This window comes from Pelecanus crispus, chromosome 11 (genome assembly GCF_030463565.1).
Source record: "Pelecanus crispus isolate bPelCri1 chromosome 11, bPelCri1.pri, whole genome shotgun sequence".
NCBI classification, from domain to species: Eukaryota; Metazoa; Chordata; class Aves; order Pelecaniformes; family Pelecanidae; genus Pelecanus; species Pelecanus crispus.
This window is the reverse complement of record NC_134653.1, coordinates 30,463,123-30,477,870: the sequence shown is the minus strand read 5'-3', so window position 1 is coordinate 30,477,870 and position 14,748 is coordinate 30,463,123. Positions and strand designations below refer to the sequence as shown.

The following is a 14,748-nucleotide window of genomic DNA, read 5'->3' as shown; positions in this document are numbered from 1 at the left end:
ATTTTTTCTGACATTTTCAACGAACCTTTGAGTCTCCCTGTTTTGAAAATAGGGATCAGTACAACACAGACAGTCCTACGGCAATGAAAGGCAGGGTGGTGGTAGGACTTCAGTGCTCTTGATTAATTTCTGTGTGTGCCGCCTTGTGAATAAGAGAGAGAAGGGTCAGCAGAGGGTTGCACAGCATGTTTAATATTAATGCTGGGACTGCTGTATAAAAGCTGAGTCCAACTTCTCTTTCCAAGAAAGCCTGAGGCTTATGTAGGAAAGCAGAAGCTCAGAGTTACAAATAGCTGTAGTTCGTTCTAAAACTATAACTGGATTTTAAAGTTCTTTAAATTGATGCTATTTCCACAGCATCGGTGCTGTTTATCTGTTCCTGAAAGTGAGACTCACTATGTACTTCTTTTGTGCTTTTGGACTGTTGTTTCAATGTACAACAATAATTTATGATGTGCTTCATTTGGAAATCCTTCTTATGCTGCGTTGGTTGACTTTTGATTCAAAATAGGTAGTCTTCATAACTGAGTTAACTGAATTTTACCTGTTAATGTGGTAACAGGTAATGGTAATTGCACTACACTTGCAGGATGAGCGTTCATTTTCAATTTACTGTTAACAGTTCCTTGCTAACAAACATCCATGAAAACAGGGGCTTCACCCAGCTGTTAGGATCGCACTGCTGTCCTGCCCCTGTTCCCTCGCCATTGAAAAGGGGGGAAGAACTGGAAGATTCTCAGAGGTGGGAAATGGGACTGCCTCATCCCCTTGCACAGCTACAGCCCAGTTAATAACAAATAGAACATGCATGAATAAGTAAAGGAGTCCTGGATTGTTTACTTAGCTTTTTATTTGTACAAAGAGACATAGCAGGGAGTGAAGAACGAATGCAAACAAGAACGCTGCTCCCAGGAACTCGGAGCTGTAGCTGCAAGCTACACCATCCACCCCGCCACGAACAGCGCACGGCTACAGGCCAAGTTTTATACCAGATGAAGGACCGAGAAAAATCAGTGACGCAGGACTCGGTGATCAAAAAAAGAGAAAAGGATCAGAAAGCAATAGAACAGTGTTACCTTGCTTCCTCACTCATGTTTCACTTAGATTAGTAACTAGATCTGTTCTAGGGCAGCCTCCTACTGTCACTTTACTAACAGAGCAGCAGCAAGGACAAACCCCCATTGCGATGAGAGTGGTCAGTGTCCTTTTAAAAAAAAAAAAAAAAAAAAAAAGGAACAGAAAACACATCAGATGCAGCACAAGGTTTTAGAGAACAGGTCAATACAATTGTTCTGGAAGTTAAGTTTTAAAACACTAAATAAATTACTAGCCAAAACACCCCTATGTTAAATACCAAAGTCATACTTAATAAGCAAAATCCAGTTACTACTCATAGCAGTGCAAAACAAAATAGCAGCATTCATATGCAAGTGTGATTTCAGTGTAAACACTTGAATTTATTACTGAAAATGCATAGAACAGGGCTGTCCGGAGCTTAAACGCAACGTACTTCCAGAAAGCCCGAGTCCAGCAGTCTCAAGCACCTGCCTGGCTTGCAGAATTTCGGAGGCTCCCATTTCCAGTAGGACACTAACCTGCTCGGGAGCACAAATCCACCTGCCAGGAGATGAGTGCTCAGCACAAGCTGGAAGCCCTCGCCTCCACCCCAGTTCGTAGCAGGTTCAGCATGGCTGTTTCGGAGCAAGGCTGCTTGGGGCTGTTTAAATTAAGAGTTAGAGCAAACAGTGACAGGAATGACGAGCCTGTCCCTGAACAGCTACGCCAGGGTCTGCTCATGCTTCAGTATTTCTGCTCAGATGTAAGCACACGCCGGACCCCCGCAGCCACACCTGTGGTAGGCTGCTGAGCTTTTTTGCCTTCGGACTAATTTTGAAGGCTGCGCTACAAACCCTCAAGACTCAACATTTAAGCAGGGAACTGAATGAGTTAGAAAACAAGCTAGACACGGTGTAGTCGAGCGCATGGGCCTGCTCGACAGACAGCGGTGTTAATAGCCCGGCTGCGTTCTCACGCTGACCCAGGATGGTTCCTCGGGCGCTGATCAGCACGGGCGTCGCGGCCGGTCGCGCTCCCCGCAGCCTCCCGATGCTCCGGGTGCGCACCACGCACCGGGGATGCTCTTGAGCACATCGCGTCAGGTCAGCCTCGCCAAAACGCTGCCTTTTGGGAGGAAGGCGCGCTGCTACGGACCCCGCTCAAATGCAACCGGGTTTGCTGCGGAAGCGCTCCCGGGAGGTCCAGGAGCCAGCTTGCTGAGGTGTGATTTCCAGCACCCGGCCATGCCGTCATCGAAAGCGACGTCGCGACGGAGCCGCGCGATGCTGCGTGGGTGACAGGCCGTGCGGGACGCGAGGCCATGCCCCGGGGATGGCAGGGCTGGCAGGAGAGGCAGCGGGGTGCCCGGCGGGGGAAGCGGGGGTCCCGGCAGCGCTTCCCCACCACGGGCCCGCCGGGTCCCGCTCCGCTACCGCCGCCGGACGGGCTTGTAGACGCAGACGGCCATGAGGATGATGGTGAGCAGCAGGGCGCTGAGGATGCTGCCCAGCAGCACTGCGGGAAGAGGGAGCGCGACAGGTTAGGATTTGAATGCCCTCCCCGCCGCATCTCCCCAAATTAGCTTTAAAAAAAAAAAAAAAAAATTAAAAAATAAATCATGAAAACCAAGCAGAAAGGCGCCCAACCCGCCCGGCCGCCCCTTACCCAGGTTCTGCTTCTGCAGCACGGCGTAGGGCCGGCTGCGCTCCGCCGGGCCCGGGGCCAGCAGGGCCAGCGCCGCCAGCGCCCAGCCCCGCACCGCCGCCAGCGCCATCGCCGCTCCCCGCCCGGCCCCGGCCCCGGGCCCGCCGCGCCACCGCCCCCGGCCTTTGTGCGCCCGGCCCGGCCCGGCCCTTCCTCTTCCTGCCGCCCCGCCCCGGGCCCGGCCCGCCCCGCCGGGAGCCGCCAGCGCCGGGCCCGGCCTTCCGGGGAGCCGCGGGGCCGGCCCGGGCTGCGCCCTCCCCGCCGGGTCGCTGCATCCGCGGGGGAGACCCCCTGCCCGCCCCGGGCGTCCCTGCACCCCCGTGTGTCCCCCCCCAGCCCCGTGTGTCCCTGCACCCCCGTGTGTCCCCCCCCCAGCCCCGTGTGTCCCTGCACCCCCGTGTGTCCCCCCCCCAGCCCCGTGTGTCCCTGCACCCCCGTGTGTCCCCCCCCAGCCCCGTGTGTCCCCCCCAGCCCCGTGTGTCCCTGCACCCCCGTGTCGCCCCCAGCCCCGTGTGTCCCTGCACCCCCGTGTGTCCCCCCCCAGCCCCGTGTGTCCCTGCACCCCCGTGTGTCGCCCCCAGCCCCGTGTGTCCCTGCACCCCCGTCTCCCCCCCCAGCCCCATGTGTCCCTGCACCCCAGTGTGTTCCCCCCAGCCCCATGTGTCCCTGCACCCCCGTGTCCCCCCCAGCCCCGTGTGTCCCCCCCAGCCCCGTGTGTCCCTGCACCCCCGTGTGCCCCCCCCAGCCCCATGTGCCCCCCTGCACCCCCGTGTCCCCCCCAGCCCCGTGTGTCCCTGCACCCCCGTGTTCCCCCCCAGCCCCATGTGACCCTGCACCCCAGTGTGTCCCCCCCAGCCCCGTGTGTCCCTGCACCCCCGTGTCCCCCCCAGCCCCATGTGTCCCCCCCAGCCCCGTGTGTCCCTGCACCCCCGTCTCCCCCCCCAGCCCCGTGTGTCCCTGCACCCCAGTGTGTCCCCCCCAGCCCCGTGTGTCCCTGCACCCCCGTGTCCCCCCCAGCCCCGTGTGTCCCCCCCAGCCCCGTGTGTCCCTGCACCCCCGTGTGCCCCCCCCAGCCCCATGTGCCCCCCTGCACCCCCGTGTCCCCCCCATCCCGTGTGTCCCTGCACCCCCGTGTTCCCCCCCAGCCCCGTGTGTCCCTGCACCCCAGTGTGTCCCCCCCAGCCCCGTGTGTCCCTGCACCCCCGTGTCCCCCCCAGCCCCGTGTGTCCCCCCCAGCCCCGTGTGTCCCTGCACCCCCGTGTGCCCCCCCCAGCCCCATGTGCCCCCCTGCACCCCCGTGTCCCCCCCCAGCCCCATGTCTCACCCCCAGCACCGTGTGCCCCTCAGCCCCATATGTGCCCCCCAGCCCCGTGTCACCCCCCCGCAGCCCCATGTCCCAGCCCCGTGTCATACCCCCACCCATGTGCCCCCCAGCCCCGTGTCACCCCCCCCAGCCCCGTGTCACCCCCTCCAGCCCCATGTGCCCCCTGCAGCTCCATGTCCCACCCCCAGCCCTGTGTGTCCCCAGCCCTGTGTGTCCCCCCAGCTCTGTGTGCCCCCCAGCCCCGTGTCCCTCTCCCAGCTCTGTGTGCCCCCCAGCCCCGTGTCCCTCTCCCAGCTCTGTGTGCCCCCCAGCCCTGTGTGTCCCCCAGCTCTGTGTGCCCCCCCAGCCCCGTGTCCCTCTCCCAGCTCTGTGTGCCCCCCAGCCCCGTGTGTCCCTCAGCTCTGTGTGCCCCCCCAGCCCCGTGTCCCTCTCCCAGCTCTGTGTGCCCCCCAGCCCCGTGTCCCCCCCCAGCCCCCTGTCACCCCCCCAGCCCCGTGTGCCCCCCAGCTCTCGGCTGTGCTCCCCTCTTCTGTTCGGCGTCTCCCTGAAGGAGAGTGGGAGGGGAACGTGAGGGCTGAGGGCAGCAGACCAGCACACGGCTGAGACGTGGGGCCGGGGGCTGCTGCTTTGCCTCCGCCGTGGTGAACGTGGGCGCTGGAAAGTGTTTAATGGGCCCAGTAACTGCTGAGAAATGGTGAGACTGCACTGAAGTGATGTGACATTATTGGGAAGCCGCGACAGACAGCAGGTGGCTGGTTCACACCAGCGCCAGGGCTGCTTCACCCTGACCCCAATGTTCGGTTTTGACACGAGATATATAAAGGTCTTTTCTTCTTCAAATGCCAGAGGCTGCCTCTTCTCTCGCAGCTGATCCTCCTGGCTCAGCAGAGTTGCTGCATCGCGGGGACAGAGCCGGGACGGGGCAGCAGAAGGGACTGACCTGCCTTCCTGGCTTGAGGGGGTCTGGCTGCAGCGGCGTGTTCCCGAGGGAACACACAATTTCTCTGCCAGACTTCAGCTCTTTCCAATACAGCAAGGTATTTCGGTGTCAGGACAGCAGCAGCCGCCCCCCCCCACCTCCCCCAGCCCAGCCCTGTGCTCTCAGCCGCACCACAGCACGGCGAGCTCCGGCTCCTCTCCCTCGTCTGATCTCCTACCAATTGATACCAGCTTTATTTTCCACGGCACGGCTAAAGGCATGCACTGCTCGCGCCAAGCAGGTTTGCGCAGCAAGGTCGCGAGCGTCTCTAAGCAAGGTGTGTCCATGGCTTGTACCGTCGGACAGCAACCCCTCTGCTGTGGCACTCGCAGCTGCGCCTCCGTCTTCACGGGGAGTCGGGGTTCACCTCCAAACCGGAGGAGTTTGGCCCTTGGCTTCCCGTGGCGGGTCCCGTTCTCCCTGCTGTGGATCAGGGGTTTTCCTGCCCGCAGCGAGAACGGCCTCCAGTCTGCCAGCACGTGCTGGCGGCGCCGTTTCCGCCGAGGTGCTCGGATGCGGTGAGAGCCGGCGGCCGGGGAGCTGCCGTCAGCGCGCGCAGCTGCCGGGGGAGACGCGAGGGGCAGGTTGCTGTGAGGAAGGTGACGGCAGCTTCTCTTCTGCCTGCCCCGTTGCTTTGTCAGGGCAGGAGCAGGAAGCCGAAGCAGTCTCTGCGTCCCCTGGATATGCCGCCAGGCTACAGGATGGGTGACATGCACGGTGCCTCTGCTTGGGGGTCTCGTGCTGTTTTCTCCGGCCGAATGCAGATGGCGAGGCGCTGGAGGGTGCAAGCAGGCAGAGAAAAAAGGCAATGGGTTTCCTTCCCGTGCCAGGGCCTGGTGCCACATGCAGGGCTGCCTGCCCTGGCGTGCCGAAGCCAGCTCCACTGGGATCTCGCTTGCGGCAGGGCCAGGGCTGTGTCAGCATGCAGCAGACCACAGTGGGCAGGAGGGGTCCCAAAAATGGGCTGAGAGGAGGGATGACAGCTGGGGATGGTCTCCTGCCTCCAGGGCCATGCTGATGTAGTCCCGCTGCCTCCTGGCCCAGCCAAAATGACAGCTTCAGAAATACGACTTAAAACGATCAGGCCATCGAGCCATGCCCCTCTGAGCCCTTTTCCAAGTAGCTCTCCAGGTGTGATTTAATTGCCACATCAACAAAGATGCTGAGGAGGTGCCAACCGTCTGCCCAGCTCCCCAGCCCTGGTCTCGCACTGACCCAAGCGGGGGTCCCTGCCCACCCTCAGCCCACGCAGGGGCTGCAGGATTGCCCGCCCCACTCCTGACCTGCTTGAGAGACCCCGGCGTCCAGACGAGCTTGTACACCATGTAGAAGGGGATGCAGATGAAGGACGATGCTCCTATGAGGTACCCCACCGAGATGCTCCACTCGGGGTACTCATAGTCGAAGAGTGTCAGAGGCGGCTGGGCCAGGAGGGAGCTGACAACTATGAACTGTAACGAACGAAGCGGAGCCCATTAGGGAAGGATGCTCGTGGGGCTGGACCATGGCAGGATACGCCCCGCTGCCGGTCACAAGCGAGCACAGGGCTGCAGCAGGGCTGTACAGCCCGCAAAACCCACGTGCACACGATGCGGGTGGCCAGGAAAGCTCTTTCGTGACGGCCGGGCACCCCCAGCAGACCCAGCCCCGTTGGCTCCCCATGGAGAGGAGATCGGCTGCGACATCTCCCCAGCCCCGGCACTGATGCCGGCTCATCCCATAGGTTAACAACGTCTGTGTCCCACTGCCACCGCTGCTTTCCTAACCGCGAAAAGCCAGCGTGGACGTTGCAGTGACATTTCCCAGATTGCCACCCCTCTCTAGGTGTGGGCCGGGAGGTCTTTGACAAACCCCACAGAGATGGTGGCCTGTGAAGGCTGCACGTCCCCATGCTGAAATGAAATCATTTGCTGTCTGCTTTGATTATAATACTTCTCTCTTAATAACCTGGGCAGAGCGCTTAGAGCTGTAATTAATCCTCACAAGGCCTCTTCTGCAGATTCATCGAGATTAGACCCCTCTGCCTCTCGCAGACGGCAGCCTTTGAAGTGCCGGGGGAGCTGGCATTTCAAAGGGGAGGGATCCGGCCCGGCGCACAGCACCGCGGTGCCATCGGAGACGCAGCCGCGGCTGGCCGTACCAGCGTGAGCACGGGATGCCGTGGACCAGGAGGGTGAAAGGAGGCTGCACTTGTGCCCGTGTCAGCACCCAGCTGCCGCCTCCCAGCTTTGCCCTGCAGCTGCAGAAGAGGCTGGAAAATGCACTTCCAGCTCCCTTTCCTGGTGAAATCCGCTGTCACAGGGGCTGTGGGCAGCTTGTTATTGCCTGCGGCCGGAGCAGCAGCGTGGGGAGCCGGCAGGGAGGGCTGGCATGATGTCCTACAGCCCCGGCCAGGACCCCCGTCCACCCTCCCGGCAGCTTGTTCACCCCACGCAAGCGAGAGGGGAGTGATCAGCAGCGCAGGCGCCCGGGGAGCTGGGCAGCAGCAGCAGCCGGCGAGGGGAAACGCAGCTCCTCTGCAGGGCATTCAGAGCGGGGTTGACAACCCGGTCTTTAATTCAGGCTGTACTCACCGCTAACAAGGCAGGGCTGATGGCGACCCAGCACACCTTCCAGAACATTCCCGGGGTGAAGCCCAGCATGGCTTTCACGTCATGGGAGAACCTCTGTATCCCTGCCGGAGGAGAGAGCCGTCACGGCCCCGGAGGACGTGAGTACAGGGACGCGGATGTGGCGACGGGGCACCCATCCCAGCCTCGCCAGCAGTCACGCACACGCTTCTGCCCCCAAACCCCCTGGCATTTACTCACGCGCATAAGGTTAAATACCTGCGTAGGTGCCTGCAGGATGTTTTTCATAACAGAGGAAGTTTCTTACCATAAAACCAGGAGACAGCTATCGTTTCCAGTAGCACCACTGCCAGGATTGAGCAGCCAGCACCGAACTCCTCCAGCAGCTTCACCACGTAGGCTCCCCCCTGGAACGGCACAAGGGAGGGGAGGGCGGCTGCAGACCCCGTGGGGATGCGGAGCAGGTCTTTGGCAAAGTCCCACACCAGGGTTTGTTGGAGAAATGAGTAGGTGTGTAGTGGGGACGGGAGCGGAGCGGTGCCCAGTGGTACTCACATAGGTGAGGGTGCTCAGGGAGCCCAGGAAACAGACTGTGATGAGGCTGAGGACGAAAAGCTCCCGTCGCCCGGCCAGGACCTGGGGGTACTCGTCCATCACAGCCGTGATCACGGCCTCCAAGCCCCCAAACTGCAAAGGAAATGCCAGCGTGGGGTGAAGAAATGAGACGTGGGGACAGTCCCACTCCCCGAGAAAATCTGCTCCCCCCTCTGCCTGTGAGCAGAGGGGGGACGTCCCATCCCATCCCCTCCCTCCGTCCCTGTGCTGGCCATGCTTGGAGGGCTCGGACAGGCAGCCCTCCTTCCCGAGGCCATAGCTCCCCTTGTCACCGCGCTTATTAGCCATGGGACACGGCCATCCCCAGTCCCTGCTGGGGACGTGGCCCCAGGCTGCACGGCTCTGCTGCCCTGCTCCATGGACGTGCCTACCGTGCTGTCCAGCCCCAGCGTTATCATCATCAGGAAGAATATGATGGCAAAGAAGGTGGATCCCACCATGTTGGCGATTGCTTCAGGGTAGGTGATAAAAAGGAGGCTCGGCCCTAGGAGGGGACACTGGTTTGGGTTGCTGTTCCCCGGCTGCTCTGGCACAGTGCTGGGTGCAAGCGGGAATGCACTTGGGGAAGATGCCCGAAAGCTGGAGCGGCCATGCCTGGCCCTGGCAGGGAGACAGGGGCCAGACACCTTGCTGCCCTCTGCTCCTGGGAACTACCTCTGGGCACAAGCCCCCATGCCTCGGCCCCCCTCAGCCACGATGGGCACAGGATGGGGCAGTCGCGCTGGAGAGAGGCAAACCTTTATCTCTCGCGACATCCTCCACCTCCACGTCCCTCATCTCAGCCATGTAGCCCAGCACAGTGAAGATGACGAAGCCCGAGAGGAAGCTGGTGAGGCAGTTCACCGCGCTGGTGACGAGTGCGTCCCTGGAAGACAGAAAGCAGGGAGACGTGTCCCGTGGCAGAAACCTCCCTCCAGTGCAGCTCTTGCCCCAGTTCAGCTGCCCTGGTCACCTCCACCCCCACCGGTTCCCTCTCCCAGCCCTGCAGACCAAAACCATCAGTAAAATGGGGAAAGATGCTCGGCCCCTGGCAGCGGGTTGCAGGAGCTGTCAGGATGCAGCTCCACTGCAGCCGTGCCTGGGGCAGCCCCCATGCCCGCAGGGTGCAGCCCCCATGCCCGCAGGGACCCGTGGCTGCGGGAGCTCACCGGTAGCAGTTGTTGTGGAAATGGTTGTAACTGGCGAGAGCAAGAAGGACGCCGAATCCAGGGCCCAAGGAGAAGAAAATCTGCGCAGCAGCATCAACCCAAACCTGGCAGAAGAAGCAACAGCCAGGCTGGAGAATGGGCAGGGGGTCCCTGGGGCTGGGACAGGGCTGGGAGGTGCCCCATGGTGTGCCCACACCCCGTGGCATGCCCACACCCCGGCATGCCCACACCCCGTGGCATAGGGATGGGGTCCTTGTTGGTACATGCTGCCAAACCTCCTCTCTTGCCTGTGGCTCCTTCCCCTGCTCTGTCCCCCCCAAAAGGCACCCCGGGAGCAGGAGACCTGCCACGGGATGGAGGGAGCTTGTTTATACCCTGGGGTCCTGCAGCAGCAGAATTAAGCAACGGCACCTGCACTCCCCTGTGCCTGGAGGGGGGATGAAGTCAAGGGGAGCCCCAAGACCCCCCCCCGTGCCCACTCCTGCCCAGGCAGGTCCAGCCCCAGCAGCACAGCCCTGATTACCTTTAATGAGAATTCTCAAGTGCTGCCTGGTAATTACCCACAGGAAGCCTATTGTCAGGCCAGGGCGAGAACATGGCACAAACAAAACCCAGCGGCAATGAGATGGGTGATTCAATTATAGATTTACATTTCCAAGAGCCTGTCCAGGGCATCTCGTTTCTGTAGGAACAAGGGCCCCATGGCCCTGCGGCTCCGGCGGCGAGGCCAGACCCATGAGCAGGGATGGCTGGGCATCCCGGGGAGGGGGTCTGGGTGCTGCCATCCCCGGGGTGGGGGGCAGCCAGAGCCGGCGCGGCACATCCCAGCACACACTCACCGCGGTGCTCAGGAGCTTGCCCCAGTCTGGGCGCAGGTAGAAGATGACCCCTCTCCAGGCGCCGGGCAGGGTGGCCCCCCGGACCAGCAGGATGAGGAGGACGACATAAGGCAGCGTGGCCGTCACCCATACCACCTGGAGAGAGGCAGCTCTGAGCCCCCGGCACTGGCAGAGCTGCTCCACTGAGCACCCAATCTGCCTGTGTCAGGCACGGCCGGGGTGTCTTGGGGTGGCCGAGAGGTAGGGGTGTCAGGAGGAGGCAATATCCCATGTTTAAGCAGCCAGGAAGGTCCCACCAGCTGGCAGGCACATGCTCTGTCTGCTTGGTCCCTCCTGCCTGGCCCTGGCCATGGAGGGGATGCTGCATGCCAGGCTGTGAGCCCCCACGTGCCCTGGGGGCTGGCACCAGAGCCCTCTTTCTTACCTTCCCGGAGGTTTTCACCCCTTTCCACAGGCTGAAGTAGACGATGGTGAAGATGAGGAAGAGGCAGAGGAGCAGCTGCCAGTGGATCCCCCCCATGTCGTACAGACCCCCGGACTTCTGGATCTCCAGGACTTTCCTCCTGCGGGCAGGGACCCCACGGCCGGGGAGGGTGTCTCAGGCCAGCGCGGTGCTGCTGGCTCTGCCCTTGCAGGCGTCCGGGGAGCGGGCTCAGCCCTGGGCAGGCAGTCCCATGCTCACCTCTCCCCTGGAGCACAGGGCACGGTGGCCATGGGGATGCCCCAAGAGCATCCCCACGTGATGGCCATAGGCAGTAGCGTATCTGCTCCCAGGCACCCCGGTCCTGCTCCCCCATGCAGCAGACCCGAGTGCCTCTGCAGGGATGTTCCCCAGCTCAAACACATCGTCCGCTTATGTGCACTTACGTATAAAACTCTTCAGCGGGGGACCTGGAGAAGTTGGTCCAGGTCACATTGCTCTTCCCGAAGTAGTTGGTGCAGTCGGGCGTGTTCCAGGGGTTGTCGCAGCTCGCCCAGGGCAGGGTGCCCGAGAAGGACGAGTAGAAGTAGTAGAGAGCCCAGGCGATGATGGTGTTGTAGTAGAAGGAGACATACAGGCCAATGATGCAAATGGCAAAGCCGATGCCTGGGGAAAGAGGGGGGCAGAGTCAGCAGCTGTCCCTCGGGACATGGCTGCGGGGACCTGCACGGCCCCGCTCACCAACACTGTGTGGCCCTGAGTGTGCGGCCGTGGCCCGGGGCTGGGGGTCTCTTACCCTTAAAGATGGGGCAGATGTGCTTCCAGATGGGGATGGCGCCCGTCCTGTGGAACTGCCCCAGCGCCAGCTCCATGTAGAAGAGGGGGACCCCTCCAAAAACAGCCATCAGCGTGTATGGGATGAGAAAGGCTCCTGTGGGGCGAGGAGCAGAGTGGCGGTGACCACCGCGGCCCCGAGCCGGCCGGTGAGCACAGGCAGGCTGTGGGTGGAGGGCTGCCACTGCCAAACCTCCCAGCGCTGCAGGGATGTGTCGCGGAGCAGCACGCACGAGGGGTTTGGACGTGTGTGTGTGTAAAATGCTTTGCAAATTATCTGTTCAGAGGGGCTCACAGGTATGAGTAGCCTGCTTGGTGCCCGAGTTTCCTGGGCTGCTGCATTGGTCCCTGCTGGCGTCCCAGCCTTCGCTGGGAAGGGATCGTTTGGCCGGGATGGTACAAAAAGCAGTAGAAACCATCAGGGAGCCGGGGATGGGACACTGAGCACCTCTCAGGTCTAGAAAAGTTTTGGAGAAAATCCCACTGAATATGCATGGTCACCCCAAGACACAAATAATTAACGCTGTAATCTACATTATTCATAACAATGTCATCTGTACCAGGGCTATGCTTGTACCCCATGGAGGTTTTGGAACTGGAGCTGCTCACCACGCTGGGATTATCATCCTGCTGGGATTAGTTAATTTAACCCCCACGGCTCCTCTCTCCACCAGCCCTCCCTGTGCTGGGGCAGGCGTGCGGTGTGGCATCCCCAGCATCCTCCCACAGCCCCCCTGTTTGCCCGGCAGTGCTGCTGGCCCAGAGGTGCCACGTTCCTGTTGATAGCCCTCAAGGGTTTCTCTTCTAGGAACAGCTCCAGCTGATGGGTGAGCCCACCACCGCTCCATGTGGACCTTTCCAAGAGCTGCGCTTTGAACTCCTCACCCTCCTGTGTGCGAAGCAGCTGAGGAGAGCATCTGCCTGAACCACTTCAATGAAGAGTGGCTGAAGTTTGCTCCCAGTCCCACAGGGGTAAATCACAAATAACTGTGCTTCAGTGTGGGCACCTGGGATCCACATTTTAGCCTTGAGTACGGTACTAATTATCTCCTCCTAATTTTCCCAAGCAGTAGAGGATGTTACTTGAATGCCGACTTTGGCAATTTAAATCCACTGTGCTTTTGCAAACAGCACAAAATTTTCATTCCTCATTTTTAATTTCCATGCAAGGGTTTTTTCTACCCTGCTCTATTTAAAGCAATTTGTTTAGACGTCATTTACTTGAGGTTTTTTCCTTCACGGAGCTTTTGTATCTTAACTTTCTGTCGATCGCTCATAGGAGTGAACACCCGGAGGCCTGTGCAGCGCGGGGCTGCGTGTCCCAGGGAGCCGGGGCTCCTCCGTAGGGTCCAGCACTGCCGGCTGCACGGCCGGGATCTGCGGCAGGCAGCTGGGATGCTTGCGAGGATTATTTTAAAACACGAGCCACCAGAAAGGGTTGCTTTCACAAAGTCACAAGATCATAAAGGGTACAAACCTCCCACCCCAAATTCATAGATTCTTAATACTTTTATGCAGTTTGGACCACACTAGTTTTGTTTTTGTGATCCTAGAGCTGCTAACGCACCTCTAACCATGCTGGGGCAGGAGTGAATGACACCAGGGAAGGAGTGAATGAAAGGGGATTTTGAATGAAGAAAGACACAACACAGAAAAGAGACAGATGTCAGGAGAAGTTGGGTCGGTCCCTAAACCGCCCTCTCCAGAGAGCAGCAGCTAGAGACAAAGAAAGAAAAGAAACAGCGAGTTTTTCAGCACCGGAAAGATGAAAACCAGATTTCTTTTCCCCAAAAGACAACTTAAATAATTCTAGCGGTGTCCTTACCCCCTCCGTTTTGGTAGCAGATGTAAGGGAACCGCCAGACGTTGCCCAGATCGACAGCAAATCCTATGACCGAGAGGAGGAAATCCATTTTTTTGCTCCACTTGTCCCTGGGGTGGGTTTGGGGCCCCGGGGGTGCGGGGCTGGCCATGGGACCCGGGCGGGGGGCCGTGCCCTGCCAGGGAGGGCTGGCGGCAGGTGCCGGGCAGGGCTGCTCTGCCATCCTGCCGCCCTGGCAAATCCTGCAGGATTCAGGCTAACTTGGGGACGGGAAGGATTTTTCTGTTGCTGATGACAGATCCGAGGAGGGGAGGGTCAGGCTGACTGCGCTTCCCCACCTCCCGCTGGAAACCCACAGCATGGAGAGCAGCCGGCAGAGAAACCCATCCTCTGATCAAAGGCAGGAGGGGGGAGAGCAGTTTTTCCGAGCGCAGGGCTGAGGCGGGGGGACCAGCCTCATCGCACGGGTTTCCGTCCCCTCTGCTCCCTGGGTTTGCACCCAGGTGGGTGCATTTTGGGGTTGGGGTGGGGTTGGTGAAATGGGACTGTGTTTGCACGCAGAGGTGGCGCTCCTTCCTCCTGACAAATAGTTGTTTCTTTCTCCTTGGTGTATTTTGCACTTAGTGCTCTGCAAATGATGACACCGGACCCAGCAAAGGAGACGACCGTTCATTCTGGCAGGGGAAATTCTGCGGAGTGAGCAGGGCCTGGAAATGCCCCCCGGCCTGGAGGCAAGTGCAGGGCACGAACTCAACCGATGCTTGCTGTGGGCCCACCGGACCCTCGTGGGCTGGGGGCATCTCTGTGTGCTGCCGGGAGCCAGCAGCACTCGCACAGAGCTGCCCGCTTCGAGCCATCCCGCATCGCCCCGTCCGTCCCTCGGGCCTTGCTGGGTCTTGCTGTAGCCCAGGGGTGCAAGTTGTTGCAAATAAGCCGCTTGAAAGTGAAATAACTTTTGCAGCTCAGATGCAATCAGGGAGGGGATGGCAACGTACCGAAAGCCATTGCTCTCTTCAGTTGGAGAGTTTAACAGCGAATTTGATCGCAAATGAAATGTGCCTGTAGAGGCTTACAGCTCGGGCAGGTCCCTGTGTCCCGGCCCCGGCCGTAGCACAGGAGCTGGTGCCAAGCGAGCCCTTGCCCTGGGCCACCGGGTGCTCCCAGGGCCCCGGGGTGCTCCAGCACCGGCTTTTCCAGGCACCCTCATCTGTAATTAAAAGAAACTACGGAAGAGATCAAACCGGGAACTGTGGTTCTCAGGGCCACGGTTAGTGGGTTGCTGTGACGACGTGACGCCAGCCGCCTGGCATCTGCCCAGCACGGGAAACCTCTGGACACTGTTAATCCTTCAGGCACATGCATGGAGACCCGTTAGAAACATCCAGTTAAAAAACATTTTTTTTGTGTGTGTATGTGTGTGTGTGTGTCTGGTGCTT

The 14,748-nt window shown here is 60.2% G+C and overlaps 2 protein-coding genes across 2 annotated transcripts; both read right to left on the bottom strand.

The window, feature by feature from the left end:
* Window positions 1-2,485: 2,485 nt before the first annotated feature.
* Window positions 2,486-2,830, bottom strand: C11H12orf76 (chromosome 11 C12orf76 homolog). Its single transcript, XM_075718965.1, has 2 exons — window positions 2,722-2,830; window positions 2,486-2,571 (listed from the first exon to the last, which is right to left on the bottom strand). The coding sequence occupies exons 1-2, from the start codon at window positions 2,828-2,830 to the stop codon at window positions 2,486-2,488; spliced, it is 195 nt and encodes a 64-aa protein (XP_075575080.1).
* A 2,927-nt stretch (window positions 2,831-5,757) lies between these two features.
* Window positions 5,758-13,535, bottom strand: LOC104028838 (sodium-dependent serotonin transporter). The gene is made up of 13 exons (XM_075718363.1): window positions 13,316-13,535; window positions 11,453-11,587; window positions 11,103-11,322; window positions 10,660-10,798; window positions 10,236-10,370; window positions 9,397-9,500; window positions 8,986-9,113; window positions 8,620-8,732; window positions 8,189-8,320; window positions 7,941-8,040; window positions 7,637-7,737; window positions 6,347-6,514; window positions 5,758-5,838 (listed from the first exon to the last, which is right to left on the bottom strand). Exons 1-13 carry the CDS (start codon window positions 13,533-13,535, stop codon window positions 5,758-5,760), a joined length of 1,776 nt encoding a protein of 591 aa, XP_075574478.1.
* Between the last annotated feature and the right edge of the window lie 1,213 nt (window positions 13,536-14,748).

Excerpts from the sequence above, each read along its gene's own strand:
- LOC104028838 (XM_075718363.1), bottom strand. The coding sequence starts at position 13,535 with ATGGCAGAGCAGCCCTGCCCGGCACCTGCCGCCAGCCCTCCCTGGCAG. Across the intron at positions 11,588-13,315 it reads CTGCTACCAAAACGGAGGGG|GAGCCTTTCTCATCCCATAC; the intron begins GTAAGGACACCG and ends CTCGCCCCACAG. Across the intron at positions 11,323-11,452 it reads CATCTGCCCCATCTTTAAGG|GCATCGGCTTTGCCATTTGC; the intron begins GTAAGAGACCCC and ends CTCTTTCCCCAG.
- C11H12orf76 (XM_075718965.1), bottom strand. The coding sequence starts at position 2,830 with ATGGCGCTGGCGGCGGTGCGGGGCTGGGCGCTGGCGGCGCTGGCCCTG. Across the intron at positions 2,572-2,721 it reads GCTGCAGAAGCAGAACCTGG|TGCTGCTGGGCAGCATCCTC; the intron begins GTAAGGGGCGGC and ends CTCTTCCCGCAG.